Genomic DNA, 11693 nt, shown 5'->3' on the forward strand with positions numbered 1-11693 from the left:
CGAAAAAAATCACAAATTTCCCTGCTCCCGCCCTTGAAAGAACACACCCTATCAATTGGTCGCCAGACAGCTCCATCAAAAAGTGGCTGGGAAAGTGAGGGTGGAGAGTTTGGAGACTTGGGAGTTTTCCGCTCTGCAAAGACCTGCTGTAATCCTCTGATGACACCTTTAGATGCTGAGCAAATAAATAACCAAAGTCCCAGAATGTGCCATCTACAGAAATATTGTAGGCAACAGGTTTTCTAAAACACACTAATGCCAGCCATCAGTAGCTCTGAGTCAAGCTGCTGTGATTTCAAAGTCCAAGGATGTAAAAATTAACTAAGCTCCTAAATGATATGAATAAACAAATGTTATACACTTGTAGCATTAAAGTAACACCTCAATTTATTAATTGTAGTACTATGGATGCATGCACAGCAAAGTGTGTGCAAAGCATTTTTATCATAATTAACTGAAAAATCTACTAACATAAAAATGGATCAAATAGATGTTATGCTCATAGAAAATGAATTCGTCTTAGCAATAGTGTCAACACCATTAAAGTACAAACTTTAATAAGCGTGCACTATTTTCTGTTACATAGTTCATCAAACATGCTGCTTTTGATTTCCAGTGCAACATTATTTTAAATATAACTAATGAATATGGTACATAAATGGGTCCCTTAATCAAATACTTTGTACCACACCCTTTTGTGACCTACCCAGCACTTTTTTTTTTTTTAGTTCATAATGAGCCTCATACATTTTATGCTTCTCTTTCAAATGTGAGCTCTGCTTGGCTTTGCCTCCATGGAGCTCGCTTTCATTCAAAGTGAAATATGGGCTCACTGGATACTGCTGTGCCTCTTTAAGCTTGAATCTATTTTGCATTTTCCTTGGTTCTTTTTCAACCATTTGACCTATTCTTCTTTTTAACCTGGGGTCAACTTTCTTCTTGTGGCCACATCCAGGTTGGCTGCAGTCCCAGATAATATTGCCAACTGGTCACAAGAAGCTGTTTGGAAATGGTCTTGTATCTTGACAGTGCTTGGAATTTATTGTCTTCCTCACCTACACTTTGTTCTCATCTTTCTTTTGTCCACATTCAGTGTGGTGTACACAGTGATACCAAACTGAAGCCACCTGTCACAAGACAATCTTATCACTACTTCTAAGTGGTGCAGTGTTCAAGCCATTTTTGGGAAATGCTCTTTGTAGAATAAGAAAGACAGCTTTTTATCACAGCTGCTTCTTTTTATATTCTATTGAACACCAAAGACATGAAAGCATAAATGACAAAAGACACATTTTTTTCAGGAAAAGCAATGAGGTGCAAGGGTACCAGTACTTTTTAACCACCTCTGTAGGTACATTTCTGGGCTAAACTGAAAAAAGCATATCAGACTCATTTGGAAGTAATAGAGAAGAAATTGAAGTATCAATCAGGTAATAAAAAAATGATCCAAATTTTAATTTGCTGGTGAAAAGGATGTACATTAAGTATTTGCAAATAAATTACCCTTTCAGCAAACAACTCTGCATCTCATCATAAATCAACAATATTGCATCAGCTGACTGGCTAAGGATGGAAAAGAATGTTGTTCATCATAATATCATTACTGTGATAATAGCAAACAACACAGACTCAATAGCTATGAGTTTCTGAAACGCAGTTTAGGTGCTATCAATTAAATGTTATGGAGCACTGTGCTACATGCTAGCTCTTCCTGCACACTGGGAGAAATGAATCATGTCCACACTACAAAGAGGTGGAGGAATCTGCTGATTTCTGCAGGTATAGTACTGTAGTTACGCAGGTGATAGGTTAAACAGTGTCACCGCCACATCCACAATGCATTGCAACATCTGGCACAGCAGTGACGAGCTATTAGTTACACTAAACGTTTGTTCTACTTGAACTGCTCATTAGTGAGATGACTTTGTTCAGTCTTTACTCTCCTTTGCTGTCACCAGTTTGTTTTGTTACACTGCAATAAAGTTAATCAGGCAAAACAGATTTAAAAATAATTTGACTTCACAAAAGCATCTGCTTTGCTTTAAAGTGTTTCAATTTCTGTTCCTCGCTGTTTAACGAATGTTTTTTCATGTCATGCAAATGTTACAAAAGAGGAAGAAAACAGTTAATGCTACACACAACAACGGAACAGATAATACATGGAAATCTAAACAGAAAGATGCTTTTAAATTTTCTAAGAAAAATAATGGCTTAAGTAAATCACTGAATAGTTTAGAAGCCTATCAATTTAAAAACTAGTTTGGTCTAAAATGGATGCACTTATATTACCAAATCGGTTACAGTAAGAGAACTAACACCCCATACCATGTGTCCTACCTGCTGAAGTGATGCAAGCCTGTTTCCCCCCCAAAGAGACTCAGATCTGATTGTTTCACTGTGAAGAAGCCAAAGTGTTCTGTTTTTTTTTCTTTTCTCAATTCAGATCTGGGCGAGTTTCATATGTAGTCCTAGATCTGATTCACACCCGATCTCTGACTATCTGACTGCTGTCTGAAAACATGCCTGGTAATCGTCAACATAGAAAGACTGGATCTGACAAAAAATTCAGGATAGAGCATTAATGTAATTAATGTGCCTGTAATGTGAACAGAGTCCTACTATAATTTACTGTTCTCTGCAACAGCCTTTACCCTGCCAAAAATGGGTAAAAATAAATAAAGTTAAGTCTTAAATAAAGTCTGCATTTGTGAAAAGTCATCTGGCATGAAGGTTCCTCCTGTGGTTGAGTATGGTCCCTGTTCGCAATTAAAAATACATTTAGTCCATTCAAAACAAAATCAAGGAATCCCTGTGAAATAATTAATCAAAAAAAGTCACTAATGAGCAGAAAAAGACAAGTGGTGCTGAAACGTTTGCCGGAAGGGAAACAGTAGCCCTTTTCAGACATGCACTGGAACCCTGAAATTCTCTAGACATTACCCAGAAGGGCTCTACGTGAGAATGCAAATGTCTGAGTCACTTGACCCGGATGTTAAGCGGACTTTACCCTACCAGCTCCCTAGTACAAAGTCCACATAAAGTCTGAGCGAGTCAGAGTGAACCCAAGTGAGGATACAGCAGAGTATAGTACAAAACTGGAAGAAAACAAACATCCAGTGAAGAAGAAGAAGGAGTCATTTACAACAAAGACTGCAATAAAAATATCTGGAGGTGATTCAGGAACTTCTGTCGTTAAGAGCCAGCATCAGAATCGTCAGACAACTTTAATGAACGACAAGAGACTCGGTTGTTTATAACCAAATTACAAACTGGCTGTGACACCGCATCGTCCCACCTCCTGCACACTCTCCCCAGGTGTCCCCCCAATCACATAAACCAAACAAAGTAGTTCCAGTTGGCGAAAATGTGTCTGACATGAACTGTCTCTTGTTGTGAGCTACATGTGTCAAAGGGTCTGATTCTACAGAGATGAAGTTCATCTGTGAAGTGGTACTTAACATAAGCTGCAATGTTAAGAAGAATGTACTGATCAGATTTTAATACTATAGATACCACAGAGAACATTATCATGGTGTTTGTCCGTTTAACGGCAGATAATCATCCTGTAACCATGCACTGAAATGACCTTCTGGTTCCAATGGTTCCTCATTTCAGCAACACTTGTGCAACGTCTGTTTTCACAAGTTGTTATTAGTAAAACAATGATCCTGTGAACTGAGACTGAACTGTTAAGAACAAACAACTAGACTAACTAGTCCATTCTTGATAAAAGTGTCCACGTTGGTTTTGTGTCCTATAACACCGACAGTTCCTCTTCCTCACGCAGGAGGGGTTCCACCTCTGGAACACTGAGTAGTGCGCTGTTTTTGCCAAAGTTGTTCTTCCTGTACATGATGAACTGGGCAGTCACCTGACAAGGTTAAGGCTCAGACACAAACAGTTTACCAATATTCCTTTATATAAAGTCTCTCTGACATGAAGGCATGATTGATACTCATGCTTAACCCTCTCAGACACCACAGACTGTCTTTTTTTAAATAATATTTTAGGATTTTGGAAAATACATGAATTCATTTTCTTGCTGAGTGTTACATGAGACAATCAATACAGATCTCATATCTGTCAGTTCAATATACTGTACATGTATGAGGCTACAGCCAGCAGCTGGTTACCTCAGCATAAAGATGCAGAGGGAAACAATTAGTAAGAAATTTTATTTCTATAGCACGTCTCTAAACCACAGTTACAAAGCATTACAAATGAAAATTCACAGTAAATTTGCCTGGTTCTTTCTAAAGGTAGCTTATCGGCCAGCCTGCACATTTAGAGCTCACTGTTTGACACATTACAGCTCACGTGTTAGTACAAAACCCACAGTGTAAAAACAACCATCTGTGGCTTTACAGGAGGTTATGTGGCATTCTCTTTGCTGACTGAGCAGTCTGCATGGCACGGTTAGGACATGAGTCCAGGATATACAGCACCCCTAGAGCCAGGTTAGCTATTTCTTTATGCTAAGGCTCAGCTGAGTGAAGCTACTCGGCTTCTGGCTGTAGCTTTATGTTTAACAGATAAACATGAGAGTGATATTGCACTTCTCATTGATCAAACAACAAGAAAGCAAGCAATTCCTCAAAAAGTCCTTTAAATGCACATTAGTGGCATTCAGACCCACGCCTGATTTAACCTGCAAAAAAAAAAAATGGATAAACAGTTCCGTATTTCATTTTTTGTAGGCATAAAAAAGGAAAATGATTGTGCATTACTTCTGTTTTCAAAACAAGTCTTACTCTGATTTTCTGTCTGTGGGTTTCTGACTTGTCCTTACTGTGTGCACGTGCAGACTGTGACCGCTGCACCCGCTCCCACACTTATATGAATTCTCATGAGAAATGGTGTTTATGACAGATATTAACTTAACTGTCAGTTCAACAGTGAAGAGAGATATCCTGATATATGTAGCATTCACATGGATTAGCTTATTGCTAATAATAAGTAATCGGAGCTACACTGTTGGAGTGGGACTTTTACCTTGTACTTTAGGACAAGGACCAACTTGCCTGTAGTGAATGTGAGTGTGTGTGGTTGTTTGTCTACATGTCATCCCTGTGATAGACTGGTGACCTGTCCAGGGTGTACCTCTTGCCCAATGTCAGCAGGGACTGGCTCCAGCCACCCACTACCCTATTCATGAATAAGCAGTACAGATGATGAGTGGATGGAAGTCCATCATCACATCACCAAAAAATGAGCCCAGTACTGCCCATCCTCACCTTCACCAGAGGAGCAGGAGGTTACACAGGCAGCAAATCCACATTGCAGGGAATAACTATACTGTGTCTGTGTTGGGATTATTTTCGGGAATAATATACAAGTTATTAAATACATATCTTTACACGGGAACATCACACAGCCACTACATAGGCCTGCAGTGCAAGGTAAAATTCCCACACCAAGAGTGATAGGCCCAAGCTATGTTTTCCGTCTTCTTGTTTGCAGGTCAAACAGGTTCAGCTACTTTTAGACAGGCAGCTTGTGGCTTAAAGGATACAAAGAAGTCAAGTATGAGGACTCCCAGGCTTCCAATGAGCCAGGCCAGGTGTTTGATGATGTAGGCTTGTTTGGAGCCCCCGAGTGCAGGCAGGACCACTATGACACTCAGCCCATATGTTCCATTGCCCATCATAGCCAGGGCAAACAACAGATAAGATGTGCCCTCAGTAGACTGTCGCTGAAACTACAAAGGACAGAATTTAATGTGCATAGTCTAGTATTTCATTCTAATAGCAAGTAAATGATTACAGTACACAGATTACTTAGTTCTAGGTGAAATACAGACTCTGATTGAGTTCATCACTGCTTTCCATTACAAGTCAAACTGTGAAACTAGTTAAACATTTTAACTTTAGTGGACTATTGGGTGAGGTTATGTTCTGCTGTAGCTACTGAGTTCAGTTTGTCCCTAAAAGTGTCAACACGGGCTGTGCCAAATCAATACTAAGCAAACAGAAGGTATTTGTCATAGAAATACTGACGGGAATAATACATAATAGTAAACATTTTGTGCTATTTTTATTGTTTTGCCAAACTGGATGAGTAACATGCCACAAGGAATGGTATAAAAAAATGTTCTGCACTTTCTGCTGAAAAAACAAACTTGTTTGAACATGCAGGAATTTCCCCTGGGCAAATCTGACTTGCATGATTTACAGTAGTCAAGGCCTGTGAGTGTGTGTGTGAGTGTGTGTGTGTGTGTGTGTTTCCCAAGCAATGGCTGCCCAGTGAGATGATCCCCTCTGGTGATTAATAGCTACGTTGGGGCCAGGATGTTTCTTCACCACAACAGTGCCATTGTCTTCAGTCGCTGGATTTCATTTTGACACACATATTGTAGACACAAATGCACAAATTCCACCTCCCTCCTCAAACACAAACACACTCAATCCCTGTTTATGACCAACTGACATACAGCATAATAAGTACAATTTTTCATGGACCCCCTGGGATCAACACCTCCCCTCAGGATGGCACTGCTCACACGCAAACCATAGAAACAAACTCCAGATCTCAATTGACTCAGATGCACAAACTGTTACTTACATTTTTATAGAGCTGGGGGAAACGGGAGCAGAGGTAAAAGATAGATGCCAGGTATCCACATATATAGCCAGTGATTTCCACTGATTTAGAGATAGTTGGACTCTGAGAAAAAAAAAAAAATCTGGTATATGGACACTTGAAACTAACCCTTGCACACACCCACACAAAAATACAAATATACAAAGTACCCTACATATAATCTACCTACCTGAGCATTTGAGGTTGTACTACTGTCTATGACAAGCTTCAGTACCATCAGGAGGACTAACGTAGCAGCACCACACCACATGAAACACAGCCACTTCAACAGCGGGTTCTCTAGAGGACAGCCACACAGAAACACAAAACAAAGAACTGACAGTGAAGACAATTACAAACAAATCATCCCCCAAAGAGAATCTAATTGTTAGTATTAGCTGACATTTGTATGCGTAGTGTAATACAGTAGGTACTGCAAAGAGACTAAGTGCAACATATAAAATGCTGTATTGTTGACATTACGAGTGGCAAATAACAAAGGCTGCATATTACCCCCTTGGGGTTGTACGTCTGCCAACCAATCAAGTTGCAGTTTACAGTTTGTACAGACTTGCGTAATATACAGTATGTAGTGAAGGCTTTAATCAAAAATGTTGTGTTTTTAATTTGGAGAAATTCCCTCGAGGCGTTCCTGAGATACCATGCTCATGAGAATCAGTTCATTCTTGAATGCAGGTGGAAATAAATATCCCCAAGGCGTTCCTGAGCTGTCAGGTTCACAATAATGAGATGAACATACAGATAACCTGAAAACATAATGCCTCTGGCTATGTACTGTATATCATTGACAAGGATGCACACAAACTACCAGACTGCATAACTGTGTGCAGGTTTTAAAAGGTTCTGTATAACTATGTGTTATTATGTACTGTAGTTGCGCAAGTACATAACAACTGCAGTTGTCTCTCTCATCTCTGAAGTCAGCAAGTGACCGGTCTGTTGACTTCAATGCAGCACGGGGATTCCATTTGTGCCTGTGTTGATCCCACCCAAAGAACAATGATATATAGCCCTGCTGGATTGCATGTTTAAACCCATAAAAATATTAATATTGGAGAGTTTTAAAAAATCTGATAAACAGATGATCTTGATACAGATCCTTTAGATTCTTCTTTTTAAAGAACTTTGACCAAGGAAACATACTGAGCAGGATTGTTTATCAACTTACTGCCCCAACAATATTACAGTAAGCTCATAATAATTTATGTACTCTTGAGCATGAGTGATACATTAGCAGTGATCCCAGATTTGTAGGTTTTCATTTTTAGATATTTTGTGTATAGTTTACATGGCTGCATTTATTTACAACAGATTAAGACAGAATTTTACATTTTGACTTTTAACATGACTACATATGTAAGGCTGTCAGTGTCTTACAGCCTCATGCGGTTGAAATTAAAGTTGTTGAGTCAACAACAGGGAGTACTTTCTCCCTCATAGCTGTGCTTTTCATTAATCTGGAGGCTTATGACATGGGTGAGTCACATAGTAGGGGCATCACTCACCTGCTCTTTAACTCAAGAGGAGAGACATGTCAGGGCTTACTTCTGCTGGAGCTGTTCTTGATCTTGTAGTAGAGAAACTGGGAGATGAGGATCAGGTCTGTGAAGATGTAGAACACCACTGTGATCACCTGAAAGAGTGCAAACAGAAATGTGATTTTTTTTTTTTTTAAGTTTACACCTTCACAACCAATAAATATTTGTAGCTGGACTCTTGGACTGAATGGCTCATGTCAGATAACAGTCCCTAAAACTGAAAACCTGAAGAACCTCGTCCTATAAAAATTTATTCCATCCAAACATCAAGTCAGAATAATTAACTCTAGCAAAATGTGAATTTCATTGTGACTGACCTAAATAAGTCACCTGGACATGTCAAACAGCGCTGATCAAAGCTCATATGCAAAATAAATGTGACTTCACCACCACAGTACACTAACAACAGATTTTGTGGTACAGACTAACCACCACCAACTAAAAATGAGTCGAGCTAGGCTGCCGTGAGTGTTTACCTGAATAGGCAGCTGGCTGGTGAGCAAGCACCCTGCAAAGCTGGTCAGGTCTCCACTCAAGAGGAAACAAAGGAAGCCAAAAGACATGGCCTCCTCCACTTTACCATTGCGATAGGCCTCACAGACCTGCCTGGATGAATAGATGAAAAGACAAATCACATACATGGATGTGAGTTTTACCTCAGACATTTTAATAGGATGGTAAACACCACAATCATTGTTGCTTACGGCAAAGTGGACAGCAGAAAACACAACATAGATACGAGTCCTATCACCACGCTGAAGTATTCCCACATATTTTCCACACACTCCTCCAGTAGGTAAAGGATCCATCGGGTCCCGTTGACACACAGTGGCTTGCCCAGCGCTGGAGCGGTCCAGTTGGCGACGACCACGTCCGCACCTTTTCCGGGGAAGCGTGCGGTGGCCATGGGGACAGACTGGCTGTGTCCGCCGGCTGCAAGCAACTCAGCTGCGACGTCTGTGCTTCTGCTGCTTCCAAATCGTAAGCAATGTGAGTTATTCTAGCACCAAAACCCTGACCTGAAGAAGTGTTACTGTCCATCCCACATCAGTAATTACGCAGATAAGAAAAGGTAGCTGTGGGCCAATTTTAGCTTAATATGCATTAGCCTATACCGGTATTGTTTAGGCAAATTTCACAATGGAAGATATGCTAACATTATCTTCCTGTAACCTCTCACCTGAACAAGTGAACTCGCAGACTGTTTAAGAGTTTGTGTAAACTTTCCAAACATCCTCACACGTTTCTGTAAACAATGAGCCTTGAAAATATTAGAGATTTGCTCCCGATGTTGTCGGTTGTCAGGTGTCAAGGCGTCCTGAATAAGCTAGCAACATCCTGTGAGTTTTCAGAATAATATCGTGACAGAACTGATTTGTATTGACTGTCAGATTGATTAGGCATATCTCATGATACATCTCATAGTTTGTAATAAGTAATATTGTCACCGCAAATTCTGCAACCGCAATGCCTCATACACATAGCCCTTTTTTCCAGGCAGTTTGAGAAACAATATGCCATGTTATGTATATCTATAGATAACAATATACCATGTTAAATATAACACTGAAAATGCCTTAATCCAGTTGAAGATCCTTTATGACAACAGTTTTACAGATTTAACTTACACCTGGTAATGTTGCTACATTTCGATAAATGTTTTAATTTTCTAGCTATCACACACTAGGCCTAATGGCAAATGCTGCGCTTTTATTTTGAAAGCAAACGTACGTCTACTATTGATTTTGAAGCTCAGAGGCGACCCACATATTTTCCTGCTTCACTTCCGATGGATGATACCTGGGGAATCTTAAGTGAGGTAAACAAATGAATAAACAAAATGTCAACACCTTTATTTATTGTGTTGTAGCGTAGTAAACAGTCCTTTCTTGTAAATAAAGGAAATTTTATGTTGTAATTGTATTTAAGGAATGCTCAATGCGTAAACATAAATGAAGTCCACACAACTGAACGTTGAAACCATGAGGACTAACAGATAAGACACAAAAATGTAAGTTAGGTCTCAAGCACAGCTTTTATTTCACCGAAGCAAAATTATAGGTTTATTCAACAAGAATATCAGGGCTTGTTTAAAGTAGCAATGCATGGCATTGAAACAAGAATTTAATTGACAGCCTCACGGGAATATAATTAGGTAAATGAGAAGATTAGAGTTGGCAGAACTCTTGCCTAAACTTACAAACCTTAGTACAGTCAACAAAAGTAGTCAAAAGTTGAGAAAATGTATTGTATCGTGTTGCCTTGATAATTTGTTCTCTCGGCCTTGTAGTGGTGATTTTATATACAGTGGGTACAGAAAGTATTCAGACCCCCTTAAATTTTTCACTCTGTTATATTGCAGCCATGTGCTAAAATCATTTAAGTTCATTTTTTTCCTCATTAATGTACACACAGCACCCCATATTGACAGAAAAACACAGAATGACATTTTTGCAGATTTATTAAAAAAGAAAAACTGAAATATCACATGGTCATAAGTATTCAGACCCTTTGCTCAGTATTTAGTAGAAGCACCCTTTGGAGCTAATACAGCCATGAGTCTTTTTGGGAATGATGCAACAAGTTTTTCACACCTGCATTTGGGGATCCTCTGCCATTCCTCCTTGCAGATCCTCTCCAGTTCTGTCAGGTTGGATGGTAAACGTTGGTCGTCATGTTTAACATGTCATTTTGCTTCAGTGGCATTTTGGTCTGTTTCACCCAGATAGATGAGTCGGTGTGAAAATGTGGGAAAGATGGTCAAAAATGTGATTTAATGTGCTTCTCTTAAAAGCAGTTGTAGGTTTGGTGGTTGAATAAAAATGGGAAGGAGAAAGCTGTGTGACCACACAAAGCAGTTTTGAGTTTTGAGATTCAGTAAATTTGCCACTTCCCCTTTTTTTAACTGTCTTCTTTTTTATGTGGTGTCAAATCTGTGAAAAAGAAAACATTTGTTTGTACATGACCCGGTTGTACTTTTCCTCAGATGCCTGGTAATATCTAACATCTTCAGAATGAATCTAAATGGTAAATCATAATAATGTGGTTTATGATGACATATGAGTGCACTTTTCAAAGTACTCTACATCAGGATATTTCATTCTGACTGACAAGATGTACTTAACATGTACTTACCAAACAAACAAAAACACTATCTTTATAATAATGACCCTCATCAGTCAAATTAAATATTCTTCATATTTTATATTAGAAAACCAGACAGGAAAATGTTGTTTTTACTGCGCCAACCAAACCAGTGCTTTCAGATGAAGACTTTTAAAGTGTAGGTGAAAACTAAAAATCGACAGTATGAATCTTTCATCACAGGAACTCACAGGAATTGCACATTAAATAGTTTATTATTGAAAGAAAAGTGGATGAATAAATCAATTATAAAACAAACACAAGTGAGAATACATGGAGGACTGCAGACTTAATCTAAACGATATCCGGGACTCACCGCTCAGCAGGGAGGGATTTCATTCATGAAGTGCTGGAGGAAGAAATGGGAGGATGTCTGACCTTCGCTCCCATACTTATGTCTGTGACAGGAGG

The 11693-nt window shown here is 39.2% G+C and overlaps 2 protein-coding genes across 4 annotated transcripts in view; one reads left to right on the plus strand and one right to left on the minus strand.

Annotated features, from left to right (window-relative positions):
* Positions 1 to 1339: 1339 nt before the first annotated feature.
* slc66a1l (solute carrier family 66 member 1 like) lies at positions 1340 to 9463 on the minus strand. 2 transcript variants are annotated; one of them, XM_020600279.1, is made up of 8 exons: positions 9319 to 9463; positions 8843 to 9106; positions 8615 to 8744; positions 8146 to 8233; positions 6770 to 6879; positions 6562 to 6663; positions 5513 to 5698; positions 1340 to 3871 (listed from the first exon to the last, which is right to left on the minus strand). In XM_020600279.1, the coding sequence occupies exons 2-8, from the start codon at positions 9043 to 9045 to the stop codon at positions 3755 to 3757; spliced, it is 936 nt and encodes a 311-aa protein (XP_020455935.1). In that variant the 5' UTR covers positions 9046 to 9106; positions 9319 to 9463; the 3' UTR covers positions 1340 to 3754. The 2 variants fall into 2 exon arrangements, with proteins under 2 accessions (XP_020455935.1, XP_020455936.1); XM_020600280.1 differs by lacking the exon at positions 9319 to 9463 and having other exon boundaries at positions 8615 to 8740; positions 8843 to 9037.
* veph1 (ventricular zone expressed PH domain-containing 1) overlaps positions 9041 to 11693 on the plus strand; it is a 72291-nt gene continuing 69638 nt past the window's right edge. Inside the window, exon 1 of one of the 2 annotated variants that reach the window (XM_020600271.1) lies at positions 9041 to 9128. The gene's annotated coding sequence lies outside the window, so the exon portion shown is untranslated. Of the gene's footprint in view, positions 9129 to 9907; positions 9958 to 11693 lie in introns of those variants that run through there. The other variant, XM_020600270.1, reaches the window with a different exon arrangement.

Source organism: Monopterus albus, unplaced genomic scaffold (assembly GCF_001952655.1).
Source record: "Monopterus albus unplaced genomic scaffold, M_albus_1.0 scaffold46.1, whole genome shotgun sequence".
Taxonomy (NCBI): domain Eukaryota; kingdom Metazoa; phylum Chordata; class Actinopteri; order Synbranchiformes; family Synbranchidae; genus Monopterus; species Monopterus albus.